This window comes from Lissotriton helveticus, chromosome 1_1 (genome assembly GCF_964261635.1).
Source record: "Lissotriton helveticus chromosome 1_1, aLisHel1.1, whole genome shotgun sequence".
NCBI classification, from domain to species: Eukaryota; Metazoa; Chordata; class Amphibia; order Caudata; family Salamandridae; genus Lissotriton; species Lissotriton helveticus.
This window is the reverse complement of record NC_136057.1, coordinates 1,185,103,809-1,185,121,391: the sequence shown is the minus strand read 5'-3', so window position 1 is coordinate 1,185,121,391 and position 17,583 is coordinate 1,185,103,809. Positions and strand designations below refer to the sequence as shown.

Genomic DNA, 17,583 nt, shown 5'->3' with positions numbered 1-17,583 from the left:
AACAAAGCGATACAAGAGAACCTCCCGCCTTCCGCCTCAGGAGGGTAAAAATCGCACAGTGTAGTTAGGCGCCGGGCTCTGGGATGCCCCTTTTATGTGAAACTAGAGTGCGTCAGAGTGCTTGAACACACCCAATATGTCCGCCGTTAATCTGCGCCTACCGGGACCGAACTACTCAGCGTCTGTGATCAGCTGAGAGTGGCCCAGGCAGCGCGAGGATGAAGAAAGTTCTCTGCAAGTAATGTGCTTTTTAAATCAAGCTAACGTGGCTAGTGGCATAAAGTTAAAATATGCTCTGAACAGTTCTCTACTCATAAAAGCTTATTAAATCAAGCAAAAAGGCTAATAACACAACGTTAATAAAATGCTCCGGAAACAAAGCGATACAAGAGAACCTCCCGGCTTCCGCCTCAGGAGGGTGAAAATCGCACAGTGTAGTTAGGCGCCGGGCTCTGGGATGCCCCTTTTATGTGAAGCTAGAGTGCGTCAGAGCGCTTGAACACACCCAATATGTCCGCCGTTAATCTGCGCCTACCGGGACCGAACTACTCAGCGCCTGTGATCAGCTGAGAGTGGCCCAGGCAGCGCGAGGATAAAGAAAGTTCTCTGCAAGTAATGTGCTTTTTAAATCAAGCTAACGTGGCTTAGTGGCATAAAGTTAAAATACGCTCTGAACAGTTCTCTACTCATAAAAGCTTATTAAATCAAGCAAAAAGGCTAATAACACAACGTTAATAAAATGCTCAGGAAACAAAGCGATACAAGAGAACCTCCCGGCTTCCGCCTCAGGAGGGTGAAAATCGCACAGTGTAGTTAGGCGCCGGGCTCTGGGATGCCCCTTTTATGTGAAGCCAGAGCGCGTCAGAGCGCTTGAACACACCCAATATGTCCGCCGTTAATCTGCGCCTACCGGGACCGAACTACTCAGCGTCTGTGATCAGCTGAGAGTGGCCCAGGCAGCGCGAGGATAAAGAAAGTTCTCTGCAAGTAATGTGCTTTTTAAATCAAGCTAACGTGGCTAGTGGCATAAAGTTAAAATACGCTCTGAACAGTTCTCTACTCATAAAAGCTTATTAAATCAAGCAAAAAGGCTAATAACACAACGTTAATAAAATGCTCAGGAAACAAAGCGATACAAGAGAACCTCCCGGCTTCTGCCTCAGGAGGGTGAAAATCGCACAGTGTAGTTAGGCGCCGGGCTCTGGGATGCCCCTTTTATGTGAAGCTAGAGCTCGTCAGAGCGCTTGAACACACCCAATATGTCCGCCGTTAATCTGCGCCTACCGGGACCGAACTACTCAGCGCCTGTGATCAGCTGAGAGTGGCCCAGGCAGCGCGAGGATAAAGAAAGTTCTCTGCAAGTAATGTGCTTTTTAAATCAAGCTAACGTGGCTTAGTGGCATAAAGTTAAAATACGCTCTGAACAGTTCTCTACTCATAAAAGCTTATTAAATCAAGCAAAAAGGCTAATAACACAACGTTAATAAAATGCTCAGGAAACAAAGCGATACAAGAGAACCTCCCGGCTTCCGCCTCAGGAGGGTGAAAATCGCACAGTGTAGTTAGGCGCCGGGCTCTGGGATGCCCCTTTTATGTGAAGCCAGAGCGCGTCAGAGCGCTTGAACACACCCAATATGTCCGCCGTTAATCTGTGCCTACCGGGACCAAACTACTCAGCGTCTGTGATCAGCTGAGAGTGGCCCAGGCAGCGCGAGGATAAAGAAAGTTCTCTGCAAGTAATGTGCTTTTTAAATCAAGCTAACGTGGCTAGTGGCATAAAGTTAAAATACACTCTGAACAGTTCTCTACTCATAAAAGCTTTTTAAATCAAGCAAAAAGGCTAATAACACAACGTTAATAAAATGCTCAGGAAACAAAGCGATACAAGAGAACCTCCCGGCTTCTGCCTCAGGAGGGTGAAAATCGCACAGTGTAGTTAGGCGCCGGGCTCTGGGATGCCCCTTTTATGTGAAGCTAGAGCGCGTCAGAGCGCTTGAACACACCCAATATGTCCGCCGTTAATCTGCGCCTACCGGGACCGAACTACTCAGCGTCTGTGATCAGCTGAGAGTGGCCCAGGCAGCGCGAGGATAAAGAAAGTTCTCTGCAAGTAATGTGCTTTTTAAATCAAGCTAACGTGGCTAGTGGCATAAAGTTAAAATACGCTCTGAACAGTTCTCTACTCATAAAAGCTTATTAAATCAAGCAAAAAGGCTAATAACACAACGTTAATAAAATGCTCAGGAAACAAGAGAACCCCCCCCCAACCCCCCCCCCCCCCCCACCCCGGCTTCCGCCTCAGGAGGGTGAAAGTCCCACACATTCGGTTGGCAAGACCTGGAGGACTGTCCTTTTCCTATATAGCTGTTAAGCTAATTACAGTACAACATGTATTAAACTTAAAACTCTGTCAAGCATACCTTCCACTCCAGATTTGCCAAAACCTGGAGGGAACAGCATAATCTACGGACTACAATTACCATCATGCCCTGATGGAAACCACGAAGAGCCACGCCCACTCAGAGGCGGTGTCAACTAATAAATTGTTTGCTTACAGCTGTGAGTGCATCGTGCTTCCTTACACCCCATGAAGAAGCGGCGTCTTGGCCTCGAAACGCGTCGGGAAATGGATTAACTTTTAGGAGAAGGTACGCAGGGCTATGTGAGGCCAACAAGCCGGATGGCAGGAGGACCGAGTGTGCCCCTCGAGAGCACAAGTGCCATTTGCTACTGAATTTTACTACACGGCTGCCCTTGGCCGTGCGGGGGAGCCCCATCTCCAGATGCCAAGGAAGTTCCAGCATCGGGAGAGAGGCCGTTGCGATGCACTCGGCATTGCGACTTGGTTCGGCACTCCAACGATAATGACAGCCCTGCCACCCCTGACTCCCTCCTACTCAAGGAGAATATAATATGGACATTATTTGTAAAGGAAACACGCAAAAACCTACTTAAGAAATGTTGAACGCTCACAACAACGGACTACAATTACCATCATGCCCTGATGGAAACCACGAAGAGCCACGCCCACTCAGAGGCGGTGTCAACTAATAAATTGTTTGCTGACAGCTGTGAGTGCATCGTGCTTCCTTGCACCCCATGAAGAAGAGGCGTCTTGGCCTCGAAACGCGTCGGGAAATGGATTAACTTTTAGGAGAAGGTACGCAGGGCTACGTGAGGCCAACAAGCCGGATGGCAGGAGGACCGAGTGTGCCCCCCGAGAGCACAAGTGCCATTTGCTACTGAATATATATATATATATATATATATATATATATATATATATATATATATATATATATATATATATATATATATATATGTCGCAGAGAGAAAAATATCCTTTGATCTTTAGCCCAAGGTGTGAAAATCGCATGTGAATCCACACTTGTGTATGCCAGATATCATAGCCCTTACTGTAGTGCTACAGTGCCCTGACCTATTTTATAAGAGTTTATGCTTCTATGTTAAAGACCTGTGTAATGCCAAATAAGACCTACTTCTAGAAAAGGCTAGACCAACAGGAACACAATCTAGCAGAGTTCAGCCCTAGGGTTGATATATCCAAGTCGTATTGAAGGACGTCCAAAGAAGAGCAACAAGCATTTCCAATGCAACGGTTTCGCCTTTTCAAAAGTTAGAGCTATTGGCATTGTAAACACAAACACCAGAAGTACCTGGAAGATAAATTAAATGAACAAAAGTAGAATTAAGAAAACTTGCAGCTGTCTTAAAATAACTGGAATAAACATGCAATAAAAAAATGAATTTAACAAAGGAATGGATGCCACCTGGTAACGACATTGTACATTGTGTGCTGTTGTTTTAAAGTGCCAACATGAACGTCATGTTTAAAATCAAAATGCTGACCAACCTGAAGCAGTAAAACAATGTCTCAAGGGACCCGGGAGGACCAGCTTGATATCAAGGTGTCGGTGCGCGCGCGCCTGTGCCCCCAGGGGGGCGGCTCCGGGCTCCCCATTATCAGATGGCCCAGGGGGGGGGGTCCCTTTATCCGAGAGTCGCTTTGATCTCCCCGGGAGGACTGCTGGGTTTACAAAGTGAACAATTAAGGAGACATACTATCATCACAGAAGCCTCTGGTTTGTAAAATAAACCTCCTGGGCCCGCGTGAGGTGAAATGTCCGGATGAAGAAAGCGCAGGTCGGCCTGGAAGGAAATGAATGGGAGGGGGCGCCTCTTTTATTATCATAGCTGCTTACGTCAAGGCTCCTACAAACACGGCAGGGAAATAAAACCTGTCGAAAAAGATTGCGTGAGCGGGATTAAAAAATTTTTTGTTGGATTAATTAAAAGAGCCTGGCACACAACTAAAACTGCCAGCTTGGCACGGACAGCGGGAGGGGGGGCGGGAAAGGCACGGACAGCGGGAGGGGGGGCGGGAAAGGCACGGACAGCGGGAGGGGGGCGGGAAAGGCACGGACAGCGGGAGGAGGGGCGGGAAAGGCACGGACAGCGGGAGGAGGGGCTGGAAAGGCACGGACAGCGGGAGGAGGGGCGGGAAAAGGCACGGACAGCGGTGCAATAAACCACTTTGTCAGATGTTATTCTTCTGTTACACAAACAGCAAGTCTCTCTAAAGAGCAAATCTGCCTAACAGCCGATTTCAAAACTAGGACCTTATATTGATTTAATGCACGGGTGCAGCTGAAAGCAAATTTTTGCATGCCATTTGTCAAACACAAATAGGTCACCCTCCCCCAGCGTCAAAACGACATACAACTGCTGCAGAAAACTGCGAACCTCGTAGCCAAAGCGGCAGTTAACGGTTAACTCCCGCCATTAGAGCCTCGCACGCAAAGCTATCGTGCTTGGTGATGGGGCATGTGTTCTCACGAACTGTTAATTTCTAGCCAGGAGGCCCTTAAGCCGGTACATGGGCAGGAGTCCTCCAGCAGGGCGGCTCAGGCGGAGAAACGCCGCGGCACAGCAGCAATGTGCATTAATGCCACGAGGAATCACCCTGTCATCGAGCCACCACCGCAAACAGCTGTTACTGGCAGCGGCGGCTCGCAGGGAAGGCAGCGTGGGCACGCACGGAGGGACAAAAGAGCCTGGCACACAACTAAAACTGCCAGCTCGGCACGGACAGCGGAAGGGGGGGCGGGAAAGGCACGGACAGCGGGAGGGGGGCGGGAAAGGCACGGACAGCGGGAGGGGGGGCGGGAAAGGCATGGACAGCGGGAGGAGGGGCGGGAAAGGCATGGACAGCGGGAACGGCAAACGGCAAGAAAGAGAAGTCAAGAAAAAGCACTCACCTGGACTTCTTTCGGCGGCGGTCGGCCTGCAATGACCAAAACAAACCTCCCCCAAACAAAAAAAAGCACCGCCCACAGCCGCATGACGTAGGCAAAAGCCTAAAAGTCTCGGGAACGCCCACGAATCTGCTCCGGCTTTGACGGACAGATCTCTGTTCCAATGGCTAGCCTCCATTTATGGAGCTAGCCAATGGAACAGAGGGGCGGGACTACACTCCATACTCTAAACAAAACCTTTCGCCTGCGCGAAACGCTGCTTGCGCAGCTTTCGACAGGCGAAACCTAAAAACGAAAATAGAAAATCAAAGTGTCAATATGAGTTTGAGTATGAGTTTGAGCCCCACTACTGCCGTGCATTATCCAATGACAGTTCTACTTTTAATGAATTAGCAGAGCAAGCATGCTTTCTACTGACTAACCGCCTTAATAAAGTACAGAATTAATCCTTGCAAGTTCTTCAAAATCTGCACTGTCCACAGATTGTAAGACTTCCCAATATTCAGAACACAGAACCAGTAATAGGAATGTGTTTTGCTTGTAGTAACCAAGTGGCTAAGGTTCATGTGAGCAACTTTGCATATTTTCTGTGTTTAACAACATTCTGTTTTTTGTGAAAAATGTTCTACACGTTCTGCTTTGATATCACAAAGCTAGCCTACATCAATAACATCACCACAGCAATATTTTACTACTATTCTATTGAAATTTGTAATACAGACTTTGAGCGCGGAAATAATATTCTGCTGAAATAACTACAGGAGGTATTTCTTATTACTCTGTGTTTTTTGATAATTCCAAGGTTTACGTGGCATCATTAAGTTTAGTATTGTGTTAATCTTAGGTTCTATGTGAGTGATTGATTCAATTGAGCACGTAACCTGGACATTTCAGTAGTTTTTTAAAGTTAGATTTTATTCTACTCACCAAGATCATGTTCATTGAAATTGGACAACTCGTTTATAACTCTTATCATCCAGTGTGATCAAAAAGAGGTGTGCATGTAGATTGTACAACTTTCAACCAGAACGTACCCTCAGATATAGCTGTTGTTCGTTTACTAGGAGAATTTTCTGTTGTTTTAATGTGTGATTATTTTACATTTCTTTAGGTCCATTCTGTATGTGGCGAATCTGGAAGATTGTTATTCAGTATTTACATATATTAGACATCCTTGACACTGTTATTTTGGTATCTTACACCCGCTGCTGTAATGATCTGCGGGATAGGTATAACAAAGCTGATATTTGAAATTGGACAAAGGGCTGAAAATCATCGTTGAATAGATTAAGGGAACTAAACTGTGTGGACATCATCAGAGCCTCCCTGAATCATTCGCGTTGCTGTGCTCATCGGAAAGGGCACTCACTAATTTAAGCATGATTGACCACATTGGACCCCAACTTCTTAGCAATGTGAAGTTGTAGGAGAAGCCACTCTTTACATCATGCTGATGATGTATAAATTGTATTCTATTTTGTACATATATGTTGCATTATACTCTACCACAGCAACCACCTACTTGTGACTGTGGGGCTTGGTGACTTTGTTTTGGAGCGTTAGAAAAACAGGCAAGCCTTAAACGGTTCTGTTTTTGTTAATTGTTTTCTGAATGATAGCAGAGTTTGACAGGGAGTCTGTTCTAGACAGCTGTGGACAGGTTTCGGAAGGAAAGGCCCTCTGCAGTAGATGTGGGACAGGGGTTGTTTGAGGTAATGTCCGCAAAGGAAAAACTCTGGAGCACATCCCAGGCAAACCATTGTATCAGCTATAAAGCAACAGTTGTTTGCAAACGACCTCTTACCATGACAGATTACAAACTAATGCAATTTATGAAGGTTAGTAGTGTTTGTGAGCATCCATAAAACCATGGAACAAACTTGGTGCCACATACACGAATAATGTCTTATGCCCCTGGCCCACATGCCTTACCTGTTGTCAAGCATTGCAACTATCAAACAATGTCCTTCTACAACGTTGTAATACACATATTATTTCAGGAGCTTTAAAACAAGTCCGGGTAGTTTTGTGTTTGTTTGTCAAAGTCATGTATTTATTTATTTAGATTCTTGAAGTTGCGCCACGACCATGGGCACAGGGCTGCATATAGTTTTTCAGAGAATGGCATAGAAATAACAGTGAACACGCCAACAGATCAAAACATGAGGAAATGTTTAGAAAGAAATTGTTATCTTTGTAGTGCAGGTTTGGGGAGCCAAGATATAACAATTTGGTGCAGACTATGAGAGTTCTTTCGGGAAGTGCTGTTTAAGGTCCATTTTAAACCAGAGAGTAACATGGCCTGTTGGATATGTGTCAGTATAGTATTCCAGTTTGTTGGCACAGTTCCAGCATATGACTGCCTCATGGTGGAATTCTATGAATCATGGGGGCCCAGCTTGAGGAGAACTTGGCTTAATAGCATTATATTCCTACTCGTTTTCAGATAAGTATTAAGGTGTGTTTATGTGAATTGCAATGTAGGTGATGCATGTGGTCTTTAATGGTGATGGTCCCTGTGAAAACAACCTAATGGATTAAATAGCTGGTGTATTGAATGCTTTATTTATGCAAGACCAACCATGCTGCTGAATGAAGGTCTTCTTTGAGGGGTGCTAGGCGAGATTTAGGCGCCTGGTCTGTACCATTTTTTTACTGTCTATACGTAAAATGACTAGGTTTTGGACGGTCTATCTAAGATCTTGCTTTGGGAGTAAAGACTTGAAGCTACGGAGACCTACGAAGAAGTCTTAGATGGAATCTGGAGTTCTTAGCTATCTCTTGGACATGTAAAGCAATAGTTTAATGAGTTTGCAAACAAAAGAGTTCTCTGAGGTGCTAATTTTAGAGTGAGGCTCAAATTAAGCAGACTGTTTTCTAGGCATCCACGAGCAGTGGCTGCCTTATTTGGGCAGAGGGGCGTCGGCCCCCTCTTGCTGTGGGCACAGCAAAAAATGAAAAATAAAATGGTAATAATAAAGTGCCTTTATTACCATTTTATTTTGCGCTCTGCCAGCTGCTGGAGCGGAGTGTTAAAGGCAATGCAGGAGGGGCCATTGCTGCAGTGCAGACTGGGAGTGGGGAGGAGGGGTGCTTGGCTACAGCAATGTAAACTCTTCATGTCACTTTGGCTGGCCATCTTGCGGCGGCCAGCCTGACATGCGCAGGTTAAGCTTCTCCATCCTGGAGCTGTTAAACAGCCGGGTGGATAAATAACACAGGCCCCTAGTGGCAGTGTGAGCCAGCCCGCTTAATCCCGGCGCTGTTTTCATTTTGGGGAACAGCATTAGCGCAGCATTGGGATTAGTTGCGATGTTGGCTCTGGGGACTTTACAGGGCCACGCACGGAGCCAGAAAACTGAAGAAAGCACTGGTCTCCGCAAAAGGTCAGGTCCAATTGGGCATTTTTGGGGGGAAATGTGTACCGGTATTGTGGAAAGTCAAGATGATTCATTTATGCATTATTAGTGCGAGGGCTGAAACACATTACCAGGACAGTTGCTTGAGTTGAACGCACACACACCTCCTCCCGGCCCACACCCATCTTACCTGAACTGTACGAATGTGGTAATATTTTTAAAGTGCTCAGTTTCCCACTAATTTATTTACCCCACTATTCCCTTAATGAATAATCAGAATAAACCTGTAAAGATAATTTTAAATCCATTCCGGATTTGCAAAACGGTTAATGGCCCGATGTGTTTAAAAATGCATCACTTGCTACAGTTCTTTCCACAAGAACGTTGCTTAGGAACTTCTACTGTAGATGGGACAAAATGTCTGAAATCCTTGATTCTAAATGGCACTGGACTTGTGTTTGTTTAAGCCCCACGCTGGTCCAAAACGTACTGGAGCCCTGCATGTGTCTTCAAGTGTAACTGCATAAACCAGCTGCATAATGTCGGCCCCTGTATAGCCTGCTTGCTAGCCTCACCACTTTAAAATGTCGCCAGCCACAACTGCATCCACAGTAAGGCCCCACTTTAAAATGTTGCCAACCGCCACTGCATCCATGGTAAGACCCATTAGATCCTTTCTGACACAGTCTGGCCTACATGGGCCCAGTGCTTGGGCTTCTTCCACTGTGTCGATTCCCAACTTATGCACAAATGGACAGCCCATTACTAATCAAGTTTATCTAACATGTGACCTTAATCCTAGCCTCTTGTTGGTGCCAAACACGTCCCTGAAAAAGGCATTTAGGTAAGAGCACAAGGACAAATCCAGATCATTTAGTTATGCCCGATTTTGTATATATCTGTTTAAAACTATACCCATTATTAACATGTTTTAAATACTGTGAATTTCATTTTTGCGTATTTTTTGGATTGGAATCTTTGGAAGCCCAATGCACACAAATAAACGCACTGAGGCAGGTAGCCTTGACTGGAGCCAGCTATTAGGATCCATGCCAGGGGTGTTGAGGGGCCAGTGCAGCTTGGGTTCCATGCACTCAATGCTAAGACAGTGGCACGCCAGTGTGCAGCCTGAATATCACGTTGTGGTGCAAAGTGAACCTATCTAGTGTTCAGATCTCAAGATGTCATAACAAAATATTGTAATGCTGAAATCACATCATGTTGTGTCATTGACAGGAATGGGAAAAGTCCGGCAAAGTCCTCTGATGTTAGTGGGTATATGACGTCACACCCGGTGGTGCCTTTGAGGTCAGGGGTTGTATTAGAGATCCATGGATTGTCAATATAAGTCTGCCAGTACATAAATAACGTGTTCTGAAAAACTATATTATAAGAAAATTCACCCAATTGTCTATTAATAAATGCTAGTAATGGTTTTAGGTGGCTTCACAGCCTTCACTTAGCTAGGTAAATATCAAAGTCACCCTCAAAGCTGAAACTTGAGAAAATGAAGGACCCTGCTACCATACCTACATTACTATACAATTGTTACTTCATAACTAGGCCCAAGACAGTGAAATGCTTTGAAAGCCAAAACCTACTGCGTTTGTAAATGCGTGCCTTTATAGTGTCCATCATAGCACCGAGTTTATCGGGTAGCTCCATCTTGTTACTCTTGTGTGTTCTGCTATCAAAATAAAATACGATTAGACGTTCGCTCTCTGTGTGCACGAAATTATGACTTCATCGGAAGGGGACACATTTATACCCAATGATGCTAGGTGCTTGTTGAAAAAGCATGAAAGTAACTTACATTGAATTGGAGAGAATGATGGGATTGATTTCCACCGTACAGTTTTGCAGCAACTGATTTTGTAGGTGTACTATTCTGTGGTCTTCAATAAAATGACAGGGTTGTACAACACAGCAACAGTTTTCTAATATCCAAAGAAAGTGTGAGTAAAGTGTGAGCATTGCAAGCTTTGATAAGCAGTGATTGTTGCCATGATGTTGAACGCAGTTGCTATCACTGTGAGCTACCTATGAGACCTTAATGTGACACAATTAATGTTTTCTTGTCACTCAGGATGAATCGATGCGCATTATTTCAGAGGGTTGCCCGGCTCTTCTCTATTTGAATCTGTCATACACGGACATAACCAATGGGACTCTAAGAATGCTGTCAAGGTAAATCAATGTCTTGTCTTAGTTTTGTACGCTGCCTTTGATTGAATAAAAGGAGATGATACCTTTTGGCTATTTCCGCTGAGAAATGTTTATTTCCCATCCCTTCTTGGCCATTCACCTCTGTGGAGATGTATTGAACAGTTTTATTATTGGGTGCAAAGTGCTACAGGCAGCTTTTAGCGATCTTTTACGAAAGACCTATTTTGGACAATACCATTACTTACGATGGGCTTTGGGTCAGCCCATTACTTACCATTGGTTGGTTTCATATCAGTCATATTTGTTTGCTCCCGGTTCAATAGCTGTGCTTGTGTCTGTGCCTCCCTTGGAGCAAGGCTTTGTTACTGCCCTATTGATTGGATGAAGTGTATCCATTCATTGCTTACATTCACGGAATGTACTTTTTTTCTTTGAGCACCACTTTTGAGTGCATGTGTTTTCTTGCTCTCTCCCTCGTGTGCTGCTTCTACACTCAAAACCCTACCCCATGCTCTCCTTATTGCTCTCCCTCTTCCCTAACTTGTCTGTTGCTCTCCTACCCCTTTGTGTCCTACTTGGCTATCTCTTTTTTTTGTTTTTTTAATCTGCATTTCCAATGCTTCTCCCTCATTGCTCTCCCCGCTCATCAGTGTTCATATCTTTCCCCTCCCCGAACCTTCTCAGACTGTTTCACCATTGCTCTCCCTTCCTGCCTCGATTGTCTTAATTTTTTTTAAAGGGCTCAGCAGCTGCAATTTGCTGCCGAGCTGCTCCTTTAAAAAAATGTGTTTTGGGTGACTTTTTTATATTAATTTACCTCTTCAATCTAAGTGAATGCTGTCTTGGAATAATAATTATAAAAAAATATGAAATAGCTGCTGCATGATGATGCATGTGCATGTAGGCGTGGTCACTATCCTTGTTAGGTCCCATAAAGGTTAAAGTAACTTAAATCTTAGCTCAATCCCTGGTAGCTATGACACAGAGGAGACCGGCTTAACTTAAGAAAATGTGTGAAACATTAAGAAGTACCAAAATAGTTAAAAATTTGAAAACACAATACAATAAAAATACCACTCCAATTTTTACAAATAACGAATATTCAAATGAACAAAATGATACCAAAACAACAACAATCCAATTAGGGTAATCGAAGATATTAGTTGTTAAAGGTTTGGATAAAAAATAGTGCCAAAAAATGTGAAAGCGCCAACCTCAGGCAACTGGTTGTGTTAGACCAAGACAAGAGTAAGGTTTAAGGCCATCTGTGATGGAGCATGGGTCAGATACAAGGAACAGGTTCGTCTTGTTGAAAAAGTTACTTCCCGATGTCGACTGACTTCACTGGAAGCAGGAAGGAGACTGGCGTCAAGAGGAGGGCCTCAGCGCTGATGGAGTCCTGTGCCAAAATGGATCTTCAGTGAAACCATTGATTTAGGTGGGGAAATCTCAGGCCGGAGAAGTTTGAGTTTTCACACCCCAAGCTCTTCGGCATTGATTGAGTCCTCGTTGAGGAAGCTAAGGGATTGATTAGAAGTGGCCTTGGCGTCGACAAATTCTCACGTTGAGCATCAGGAACAACAGCAAAGTCAGACCCACCAGCAATACACTCTCGGCAGATCGACTGGCACTTTGGTACCAGTCCCTCAATGGTTCCCCAGGCAAAAAGTTTGTAGAAAGTCCCCAGTTTTTTGAGGTAGTCAGGAGCATTATGCTATGACACTAGCCAAGGGTTCCAGGACCTCAGGAACAGTACTTAGGGGTAAATGGTTCACTCCTACAGAAAACAACAGCAGGGTCCAGGGTACGTCCATTTGAAAATGGTCTGCTGGGCTTTTGCAGGAAAGTGGTCTTGCAGCTTTTATGTCCCTGAAGCTTAACAGGTCAGCCAACTGACCTTTAGTGTCCCCTACTTAGTCCCGGGTACACATGTGCACACCATGCCACTGAGTTAAGCTAGCCTGGTTGATGAGATGTAAAACCCTGAAACCGTTCTCAGCGTGCTTGTTTCTGGTCCAGGGAGGATGGAATGACATGGGGAGCAAAAAAACAATGGATTTAGGCCCAGATCTCTGTACTGGGCTGATTGTTTGTCATTGCTCAGCATTCTGTCCATCAGGGAGGACCTGGCCTGGCAGTTCAAGCTGGACTGTTCCCATGGAGTGCACGATCAAGACTGATTTGCATATGGCTGGGTTTAAACTGGAATGGAGTTGGGAGCAAAAGAACGATGGATTTAGGCCCAGATCTCTGAACTGGGGAGAATGTTTGACATAGTTCAGCATTCTGTTCATCAATTGTTCTTTTTGCATGTGTCACCCCGAGTGGGACGGGTATGCCCAGACTTGGGTCCTGTGCTCTCCATGCCACTGGAGTCAAGCTAGCGTGGCTGATGAGGGGCGAAACCCAGAAACTAGTCTCAGGATTCTTGGCTCCAGTCCAGGGAGGACTGCAATGGCATGGGGAGAAAAACAACGACGGATTCAGGCCCAGATCTCTGTACTGGGGTGAATGTTTGACATTGTTCAGCATTCTGTCCACCAATTGGTCTATTTGCCGGGTACAAATGAGAGCCCGCCCTGTGAGTGATCTCTTCCCAGGTCTCATTAGCAGCTTCTTCTGTCTTCCACAGGTCCATTGGTGTTTTGAAAAAGGTGCCCAGGGGTGCCATGTTTAGGCCTGGCACTAGCCTGTGGATGGTGTTGACTTCTAGCTTCTCCCGAACCAAAAGGGACTAAGTTCCCAGGTATAACCCTACCCACTTTTACAGCAGTTCATGTTTGCCTGGCAGCAAACAATCCTATGCTGCACTTCTCTACCCAAACTCAACATGGTAGAACCTTTCTTCCTTTTTTTTTTTTTTTTTTTATTGAGAGTTCATACCGGTAAATACATATTTCTAGATGGATATATAAATACATACATAGATAGAAGCATAGCATTATGCCGTCATGCAAGTCAAAACAAAAAGGGTAATAAACCATACAAAATCAATTGACATGTTAAATATCTCCACAACCAGTAAATCATTCATTTGTAGTTAGTGTTGCTATCCTCCAAGTAGCCACTGGAGCCCAGATTCGCTTGCCCACATCCCTTAGCTTCGCCCCCTTTAAATCATATAATGCTTCCTCAATATTATGTATTCCCAGCATTCTACACAGCCACATTTGAAAAGTTGGGGCTTCTATATCCTTCCAGGCTGCGCTAATTAAAATCCTAAGGACTGCTACAGAAATAAAAACTAAAGCTTCAGCCTCGATACTCATACTTAGTTTCACATCACAACCAATTATTATCAGGGTTGGGGATAGGTTAATTTTGACATCAAGTACCCCCTCTAAAAATCGTATTATTTCAGTTTTGATAGTTTTTAATTTTTCACAGCCATAGAACCTGTGTATAAGATCTGCTGTGCCATTTCCACATCTGGGGCAGTTGCTATCTGTCGCTTTCCCCCACGAGAATAATTTTTCGGGCGTATAGTATAAATTAAATAGGGTTTTGTAATGTTGGGCTCTGAGATTCGAAGAGCGCAGAAACCTCTTATCCATAGCTAACGCCTTATCAATAGCTAACGCCGTCGAACCTTTCTTCCTTTGTGCTTAGCTCCCTGTTCCCATCCAGGGGGTTTGATAAGGAAATTGACAAACACTCCATCGTATCACTGTAAACCAGTTCCGGGGTAGCTCCGCCTCCCACTGGGTTTGGAGCCAGCCTGACTAGCAAGACAAGTGTGGCAGGCCCTGGTGTGAGCTACATCTGCCTGTGACAGGGAAGGTATCCTTTGATGCTCAGCAAGGGGCTGTGCACAGCCCAGGGCCATCCTGCACAAAAAAGGACACCCCACTATGTAAGCCCTTTGTCCAGTGTCTGGGAGCAGTCCACATCTCACTCTAGGCGGGGTGCCATCACTGGTCAGGTGACAACTGCACACTAGTAGGAATGCCTTTTGGCTTTGGGTAGAAACAGATAATTTCTGAAGGTGTCTGTTCCTTATTGTTAATATAAAATCTGATGTTACTTTTAAATTGGATATTAAATTACTATTAAAAGGAGTCCTTGCACATTTGTTTTTGTAGCTATTCCCAAACTGAATTTAGAATGTATTCATGGAATAGTGTAAACCAATGTTAACCAATGGGAGAGCCTGCATTTCCACAGTGAAAAAACACAACTTTGGAGGCTTTTCACTGCTAGGGCTTGCAAAACATTAAACACATATGCCTTACTTTGAAATATCATGCACTCTGCCCAATGCACATTTAAGGCATGTCTTAAAGATGATGTTTACGCCTTTCAAAAGATTTTGTTTGACAGGTCAAATTGGGATTTTTTAAAACTGCACCACAGTGGCAGGCCTAGGCATGTTTACCTTGTCACTTTGGTGGTGGCACAATAAGTACTGCAGTTCACTTCATGACATTTAGGGCCAGATGTAGGAGCCCAAATACCGGTCGGTAACGGCCGATTTCGGCCGTTACCGACCGGTATTTAGGAATTGGCATGTAGGGGCCATTATTTTACAGAATCGGAAAATTTACCGATTCGGTAAATTTACCGATTCTGTAAAATACCGAATCGGTAATTTTACCGATTCGGTAAATCCAAATGTAGGTGACACTCCTGAGAGTGTCACAGGCCCTTAAGAGTCGGTATTTTACCACACAATCCTATTGTGTGGTAAAATACCGAATCCAGGTGTGCATGCACATCTGTGCATGCACACTGTGCAATGTGACACACAGACATGCCCTAAGGGCATGTATGTGTGCCACATGTCACACATGCCTTTACTTCGGGTGCTAGAGGGTGTCAAAGTGACACCCCCTGCACCCTTGCAACATTCGGTATTTACCGATTCGGTAAATACCGAATCGGTATTTACCGAATCGGTAAATACCGAATGTTACCGATTCGGTATTTCTATTTTTAAAAATACCTACATCTCCCAGCTTCATATTTACCAATTCATAAATACCGAATCGGTAAAATTCGGTATTTATGAGTCGGTAAATGTCCCTCACCTACATCTGGCCCTTAATGTACTAACCCTGGCTATATGGGGTACCATAAACTGTACCATATACTTATAGGTAAGTTAAATATGCCATTTAGGAATGTATCCAATTTCGACATGTTTTAGGGGTCAGAGCACATCATCTGAGGCCTGTGTAGCACAGTCCCAGGCACAGTCAAATAAACAGCAGCAACATCAGACAAAAGTAAGCATTAGCTAAGCCAATAGGTCTGCTGTGCAACATGGCTAAAAGAAAGATACCAAAAGCACTATGACGCAGTCAACACTGACCCTGTCATAGCACCTGTATTTTCTTTGCATCGCTCTTTTATTTAAAAAAAAAAATGGACAAAGGCCAAACATCTAGCATTGGCAAGACCTATTGGCTTTGCCAATGCTCGTTTCCCTTTCTCTCTACCCCAATTTGTTTCCCATCCTTACTTTTTTTCATCTCTTTCTCTCTCATGCTCAATGTTTTTCTATGTGTTCATCTCTCTGTTGTTCCCTTATTTAATGTTTTTCTATGTGTTACCTTCCCTGTGCATGCCAGTGAATTCTCACAATCCTCTCTCATGGTACTTCCTAGCAGTGTCATATATATACATTTTGTCTACAGACATAAAACGCCCGAAAACAATGAATTAATGTTTATGTGGCCCTGTTAACCAGCTTATTGGGTCCAGTGGCAGCCACCGCTTAAGTTGCTAAAGTGGGGGTGTTCCCTATGCCACTGCTCATCTATTGCAAGCTATACATATCACGTGAAAAACAAGATGGGATGCACCCCATCCCAACTCATGCCCATTTCATTTGGCATCAGGCTGTCATGCAACGTGAAATTGGGCTATTTTGCATCACTGAGGAGGTATGGGTTAGTCCAAAATCCTACGAGTGCAGTGTTCCCGCCTCTTTTCACTCTCATTGCGTACATTAGTAGGGTCACCTGCTACTCAGTTCAATGTTTAGTGCTGGACACTCAGCTTATGGTGATACAAGAAACTTCACTGTGAAAGTTGATCGATGCTGCTGTTTCTGCCACTTTCCCTCCAGCCACCCCTGCCTCCCTTTAACACTTCTGGGGCAAAAGAAAAACCCTGTAATGTTTACCTCCTGCTTCAAGAGTGACTGAGTGATTTGAAGTTGGGGAAGGAAAAGTATTGAAAACTTGCAATGCTATCAGAATGGGGCGTGTGTGTACAGGTCACTCTGGCTATGCAAGTGGGACACTCCTTTGCATCAGACCCCTGGTCCCCTTCAAGTGCGTAGACGTAATGGCAGACAAGGGCCCTATGTGTTTTGTAGAAGTGATCTTTTCCCTATGTGTTTTGTAGAAGTGATCTTTTCCCTATGTGTTTTGTAGAAGTGATCTTTTCCCTATGTGTTTTGTAGAAGTGATCTTAATGGCACTGCTGTCCTGCTGGATAGCATCTCCTTACCGAACATAGGTCAGTCGCAGTTCCTGTTGGAGCTGTCTGTGCAGCTGGTCCTACCTCCAATGGGCAATCGGCGGATTTTTCAACTGCTTACTAGACACTGTACTTGATAGGCCACATCCTCTTGTCCCTCGATGACCCATATTTCGTGCAGCACAACACCTCACACAATGGCTGCCACACTGGTCACTGGTAGACAGCTGGAGGGCTCTCCAACCCAGCTCTCACGAATGCCTCTTTTTATTCCACCCCTGCTCTTCGGAATACCTCTTTTATTCCCCGCCCACGACCTCCGAATCAGGGTGGGCTGCTTCTTGTGACTCCCTGCC

At 44.7% G+C, this 17,583-nt stretch overlaps 2 protein-coding genes across 2 annotated transcripts in view; one reads left to right on the top strand and one right to left on the bottom strand.

Annotated features, from left to right (window-relative positions):
- Positions 1-17,583, top strand: part of FBXL13 (F-box and leucine rich repeat protein 13) — a 1,354,404-nt gene that overhangs the window by 607,672 nt on the left and 729,149 nt on the right. The window contains exon 11 of the mRNA XM_078679367.1: positions 10,722-10,822. Coding sequence (XP_078535493.1) covers positions 10,722-10,822 — 101 coding nt within the window. The remainder of the gene's footprint in view (positions 1-10,721; positions 10,823-17,583) is intronic.
- Positions 1-17,583, bottom strand: part of LRRC17 (leucine rich repeat containing 17) — a 250,265-nt gene that overhangs the window by 221,186 nt on the left and 11,496 nt on the right. The gene's annotated exons all lie outside the window — the stretch shown is intronic.